The sequence below is a fragment of the Euphorbia lathyris genome, chromosome 4 (assembly GCF_963576675.1).
Source record: "Euphorbia lathyris chromosome 4, ddEupLath1.1, whole genome shotgun sequence".
Taxonomy (NCBI): Eukaryota; Viridiplantae; Streptophyta; class Magnoliopsida; order Malpighiales; family Euphorbiaceae; genus Euphorbia; species Euphorbia lathyris.
In genome coordinates this window covers 1,344,118-1,351,208 of record NC_088913.1, presented here as the reverse complement: position 1 = coordinate 1,351,208, position 7,091 = coordinate 1,344,118, and the positions used below count along the sequence as shown (strand labels likewise).

The 7,091-nt window shown below is 38.5% G+C and overlaps 1 protein-coding gene across 1 annotated transcript; it reads left to right on the top strand.

Moving 5' to 3' along the window:
* Window positions 1-208: 208 nt before the first annotated feature.
* LOC136226553 (scopoletin glucosyltransferase-like) lies at window positions 209-2,405 on the top strand. The gene has a single exon (XM_066015108.1). The coding sequence runs from the start codon at window positions 272-274 to the stop codon at window positions 2,231-2,233; it is 1,962 nt and encodes a 653-aa protein (XP_065871180.1). The 5' UTR covers window positions 209-271; the 3' UTR covers window positions 2,234-2,405.
* Window positions 2,406-7,091: the final 4,686 nt, after the last annotated feature.

Below are 7,091 nucleotides of genomic sequence, written 5' to 3'. Positions count from 1 at the left end.
AATAAATAGGACGTTCGATAAGTTGGGGAGGGATAAAATGATCAATTTATTTTGAAAAGGGCATGAACCAAATGTTACCAAATAATAGATGAAAGGCTAAAAACCAAAATTTTAAATAGTTTAGAGGCCAAATAGTATTTTAAGCATGTTTGTTGAAACAAAAAGCACAAAAGAACAAAATGTCACTAAATATCTTCAATTTAAGTATTTCAATACTTCATATGTTATCTGAACTTCCATTTTCAATCTGAAAATTCTCCAAGCTCTAACAATGGCGACTCAATCCAAAAACCTTCACATCTTCCTCTTCCCTCTAATGGCGCAAGGCCATATCCTTCCAATGTTAGACATAGCCAAACTTTTCGCAGCCAGACAAGTTAAATCCACCATTATCACCACTCCAGCTAACGCATCTCGCTTCACAAAATCAATCCAATCTTCTTCATCCGAAATCACTCTCAAACTCATCAAATTCCCTCTCCAAAATTCCGACTCACTGGAACCGCTAGAAAATCTCGATTCCGTCACCGGACATGAAAACCACGGCAAGTTCTTCGCGGATCTTTCTCTGCTTCAACAACCGTTAAAAGAAGCCATAGAAGAATTAAAACCAGACGGATTAGTTTCGGACTTCTTCTTTCCTTGGACTACCGATTTAGCTGCAGAATTTCGGATTCCGAGATTGATTTTTCACGGTACTAGCTTCTTCTCGATGTGTTGTATCGCGAATCTGGGAAAATTTCGGCCTTATAAGAAGGTATGTTCCGATACTGAACTGTTTCTTCTACCGGAATTTCCTGATTTGATTCGGTTTTCGAGATTGCAAATTCCGGATGATCTGTTACAAGATCAGCCTTCTGGTTTTTCAAAATTGCTTGGATGGGCTGAAGAAGTTGAGGAAAGAAGCTTTGGAATGTTGGTTAATAGTTTCTATGAGCTTGAATCGAGTTATGCAGATTATTACAGGAACAATTTGGGGAAGAAAGCTTGGCATATCGGTCCGGTTTCGCTCTGCAACAGAAATGTTGAACAGAAGGCTCAAAGAGGGATATCGGAAAGTATTGAAGAACATGATTGTATCAAATGGCTTGATTCTAAGAAACCTAATTCGGTTCTTTATATTTGTTTTGGGACCGTTGCGAATTTTTCGGATTCGCAGCTTCGGGAGCTTGCGTTAGGGCTTGAAGCTTCGGGGCAAGAGTTCATTTGGGTGGTGAGGAGGAAGAAGAAAGAGGATGAAAAACAGGGGAGCTTGTCGGCGGTTCTGTCTAAGGAGGGAGATGTTTCAACATCTGTAGGTATGACTAATTCAGAGAATTGGATTCACGAAGGAAGAAAGGAGAAAGAAGATGATGAACAAGGGGGTTCATCTCGCGTTCAGTCTAAGGAGGGAGTTGTTTCAGCATTTTCAGATATGACTAGCTCGGAGAATTGGATAGATGATAAACAAAGAGGCTCATTCAATGTTCCGTCCAAGGGAGATGTTCCAAAATTTTCAGATGTGGATAGTGCGGCGAGCTCGATTTTCCACGGGGACGAGAAAATTGATGAAATACGGAAGAAGAAAGGAGATGAAGAGCAAAGGGACTCACCCGGGGTTTTCTCTGAGGAGGAAGCTACTTCATCATCTCCGGTTATGACTGCATCAGACGAATACGAGAAAGTGATCGAAGGAATAAATGAGAAAGGAGATAACAAACAAGGGGGATTACCTGCAATTCTATCTAAGGAGGGAGCTACTTCGACATCTTCAGCTATAACTACTCCAGAAGAGAATTGGATTCCTGCTGGATACGAGAAACGAATAGAAGGAAATGGGCTAATAATACGAGGATGGGCACCGCAAATGTTGATACTGGATCACGAATCAGTAGGGGGATTCATGACTCACTGTGGATGGAACTCTGTCTTGGAAGGAATAAGTGTTGGATTACCAATGGTAACATGGCCAATTTTCGCTGATCAATTTTTCAACGAGAAGTTGATTACGGATGTATTGAAGATCGGAGTGGGTGTGGGGGCTAAAAAATGGGTGAGATTGGTGGGGGATTATGTGGAAAGTGGAAAGATAGAGAAGGCAGTGAAAGAGGTAATGGTGGGGGAGAAAGGGGAGGAATTTAGAAACAAAGCAAAGAAGATAGGAGAAATGGCTAGAAGTGTTTTGGAGTGTGGAGGTTCATCTTACAATGATTTGAGTGCTTTGATTGAAGAATTGAAATCTTATCATGCTTGATTTTTGCCATTTGGTATCAATAATTGCCTAGTTTTGTATTTAGTTGGTAAGTATGTATTAAGTTATGTTTTTTCTAGAAAACATTTGAAAATGGGTCAAAATCACCCCTAAATTTGACTTGTATAACCAGTATTAGTTCAAATCGAAATTTATGTATCAACTCAGTTCTTAAGTTGGTAAAAATTGATAAATTCGATTAAAAGCAATTAGTTTTAATACCTAAAAGTTTATCAAACTTGGGCTAATTTGTGAAGTTTTGCCCAGTTCAGAAATGACCTTCGATTTTAGCTGAACGGATCATGTTTGCCAACTTCATAGATTTCATCTAAGGAGGGAGCTACTTCAGCATCTAAGGAGGGAGGTACTTAAGTATCCAAGGGGAATTACTGCGATTCCATCTAAGGAGGGAGCTACTTTAGCATCTCCAGCTATAACTGCTTCAGAAGAGAACTGGATTCCCAAAGAATACAAGAAACGAATAGAAGGAAATGGATTAATAATACGAGGATGGGCGCCACAAGTTTTGATACTTGATCATGCATCGGTTTAAGGATTCATGACTCACTTTGGAGGGAACTCTGTTTTGAAAGGAATAAGCACGGGGTTACCAATGGTAACATGGCCAATTTTCCCTGATCAATTTTTCAATGAGAAGTTGATTACGGATGTATTGAAGATTGGAGTCGGCGTGTGGGCTAAAAAATGGGTGAGATTGGTGGGGGATTATGTGGAAAGTGGAAAGATAGAGAAGGCAATAAAAGAGATTATGGTGGGGGAGAAAGGAGAGGAATTTAGAAACAAAGCAAAAAAGGTAGGAGAACTGGTTAGAAGTGTTTTGGAGTGTGGAGGTTAATCTTACAATGATTTGAGTGCTCTAATGGAAGAATTGAAATCTTATCATGCTTGATTTTTGCCATTTGATATCAATGATTGCCTAATTTTGAATTTAGTTGTTAAGTATGTATTAAGTTATGTTTTTTCTAGAAAACATTTGAAATATGTTAGAAAATGATTAAACCAAAAAACAAATAAACACAGAAAGAAAACATGAACAATAAATAATAAATTAAAAGGAAAGACTTTAGACAAATCTGAGGCTTGTATTAGCAGTTTCCTTAAGACAGATGTTGTCGCTATTGACAATCGTCTCCCAGGATACAACAGATTACGCAAGCAAACTCTTACCGAGTGTATAATAGCTATCACCGGAGTAGAACAAAACAACACGTACAGAGACAAGAAATATTTAGAGAATAATTTTTCAAAAAATATATTCAATCTGATAGCTCCATCATGTATATATAGAACTTGAATAGACATGTCTGTTCTCGAATGAACACGACTATTCATGAACGAACGTGACTGTTAATGAATTGACACGACTAATCATGAATGAACACAACTGTTCATGAACAAGGATGACTATTGGAATTTATACTAATTTCATTTATATATATAAATTTTCCAACAATCCCCCACATAAATGAAATTGGAAACGAGACGATTTGGATGTGGTGATAACTTTCTACAGATGATATCTGCATAGGATAGGTAGCTAATGTGCCTTGAACCTTCCCTTGTGAAAGTATATTTACTTTACTGGCTGACTAGTAGACGTGATGTCTTTGAACTATTCTGTCATTTGTGTAAACGATCATATACCCCACATAGATACCAACATAACCCGATATAGGTTCTCATGGTTATGTTCGTTATGGTCATGAACATCGCCTGGTTCTGCGAGAGTTTAAGATAACTAGGCCCCACTACTCTCCATCGAAGCTGTTGGTCCCTTATAACGTTACAAGTATAGTTCCAAGGGGGGGGGGTTAGGAACTATTTAAACTTTTTAATAAATTAGGGCAGACTTCTTTTCTTAAGAGAAAAGGTTTTGACAGCGGCGCTAAGTAAACAGCAAGATACTGGCTTAGTCAACTGGTGACTAGGTCAGTTTCTTAACTTGAGTCAGGATATAGCACTTAGAGTCTATTCCTGAGCTTAGATGTTTGATGCGCACAACTCAGCTTGACCTCTTTACTTGGTCAGTTTTTAGTTATTTAAGCAAGCAATATATATAAGGAGTTTAAGGTAAGAAATACGTTACTCAGCAGATTTATCCAGGTTCGGCTCCTAAGCCTACGTCCTGTCCCCGGAACACGTTCCGAGCTTTCGAATTCTCTACTAAGCTCTTTAAAGGTAGAGCCTCAAACCTTTTACAATCTTAGCAACTGAGTATAACAAGAGTACCTTCCTCTATACCTCTACTCAATCCTAATCTCTTGCTGAGTACTATAACCGAGTACTTAGCCTCTCCTTTCTATTCTCTAGAAATAATAAGTGTTTGTCCTAAACAATGATTGCTAAGACACCTTAGATGATTGAATAATCACTCTAGACTTTTACACAAAAGATATGAAATTTGCTGTAAGATTGCTTTGCTTTTTGCTTGCAGAACTTGCGTAGAAATTTGGTCAGCGTAATGGCTTGATCAAGTTCTGTATGAATGAAGCTTCTGATGGCACTATTTATAGAGACGTCTTGAGGCATTGGTCATTTCGAATTTCGAAATAACCGTTGGAGGGAAACGGCTTCCTGTCGTTGTCATCCTGACTTGCTCAGAGCTCTCGGCCAATCAGATTTGAGTATCTTTTATCTCCGGTCAGCTTTTGGTCAGCTCGGCAGAATGTCTCTCCTTATATGGTAAAGTCAACTGGACAGCATACTATGTCGTCTGAACTTTACCCAAAGTGGAAACACTTTGTCTGGAAGTTTTCTCTAGCCAGCTGCTGTCTTGTACGCTTTGTCGAATCTACTCAGCATCTTCGTCCCGAAGTTATTCCCAGAAGGTCTTCTAGATCCTTCTCTTGCTGAGTTGCGTTTTGTACACAACGACATCGTTTTGATAGACACGGGCCGAGTTGTCTTGAGTTGTTTGACTTGGGCTTTGACTTTCGTATTGGGCTTGGGCCTTTTAATCCTTATGTCTTATAAGCAATTTAACTCAACATTGAACAAACACATTAGTAGAATAAATCAAAGCATTTAAACTTAGTGTGTTTAGAATATGTTTTTAATTATACTTAAACAATTTTGTCAAATCAAAATTATGTGGAAAGGTGTTTCAACAGAAGCGACCTCACTTCACTCTAACATAGGTGATTTTATTTGCTCAGAATTTCTGACGCACAATGTATCATTAAAAGCATATAGCTTAACCTTTTTCCGTTGGTGTCACTGTTTACATCTAGGAATGGACTATGGTTTAACCCCCTACAGTGAACGCACAAGGTTTATGCAATTAGGTTGTCCCTTTGAACCTAGATCTTGGGATCTCCAGTCAACTAGGTAGGGTTTTCCTTCACATAACGCCTCTTCTCTATGGGCTTTAGTCCCATTCCTTTCGATGAATTTTCAACTTGATCTCTATTTAACATTTTGGTTAGCGGATCCACTGTGTTATCCTTTGATCCAATAAAATCAACAGAAATAATACTTGTTGAGATCAGTTGTCTAACGGAGTTATGTCGACGACGCATGTGTCGATGTCTACCGTTATATATCCCATTCTGTGCTCTCTTAATCGTTGCTTGATTATGACAATGTATACAAATTGTGGGCACAGGTTTGGGCCACATAGGAACATCCTCCAAGAAGTTTCGTAGCCACTCGGCTTCTTCTCCTGCTTTATCTAAAGCTACAAACTCAGACTCCATAGTGGATCTCGTTATAATTGTTTGCCTTGAGGATTTTCAGGATACTGCTCCTCCTGCTAGAGTAAACACATATCCACTCGTGCCTTTGGAATCTTTTATATCAGATATCCAACTTGCATCAGAGAATCCTTCTAACACAGCAAGTTCTCTCATATAGTGCAATCCATAATCACGAGTATATCTTAAATACCAAAGTATTCTTACAATGGCTTTCCAGTGGATTTCCCCTGATTACTCGTGTATCTACTTAAACTGCTGACAGTAAAAGCAATATCAGGCCTTGTACAACTCATGAGATACATTAGACTGCCTATAACTCTTGCATATTCTACTTGGTCAACGCTTTCACCTTTATTTTTGCATAAATGTTGGCTAGTGTCGAATGGAGTTCTGGCGATACCAGAATCATTCTTACTAAACTTGCCAAGAATCTTATCCACATAGTGTGACTGAGTCAAGATGATACCGTTAGGTGAACGTTTAATTTGGATGCCCAAAATCACATCTGCGAGCCCCATATCTTTCATATCAAACCGTGAGTTTAACATGTTCTTGGTACTCTTCAACATCTTGTCATTACTTCCAACAATAAGTATGTCATCAACATACAAACACAAAATGATATATCGTTCATTTATAGTTTTGACATAAATACATTTGTCACACTCGTTTATTTGATAGCCATTTGTCATCATAATATCATCAAACTTTTTATGCCATTGTTTGGGTGCTTGCTTTAATCCATATAAAGACTTCACCAATTTACAGACTTTTCTTTCTTGACTTGGAGCTACACAACCTTCAGGTTGTTCCATGTAGATCTCTTCATCAAGATCTCCATTCAAGAAAGCTGTCTTGACATCCATCTGGTGTATTTCAAGGTTCCGCAAAGCGGCAATTGAAAGTATCATCCTAATAGATGTTATCCTAGACACAGGAGAGTACGTGTCAAAGTAGTCAAGACCTTCTTTTTGTCTATAACCTTTTATAACCAATCTGGCCTTATACTTATCAATTGTTTCATCTGCTTTCATTTTCCGTTTGAAAATCCATCTAGAGCTTAGTGGTTTCGTTCCCGGAGGGAGGTCTACTAATTCCCATGTATGGTTTTGCAAGATGGAGTCAATTTCACTCCTTATAGCCTC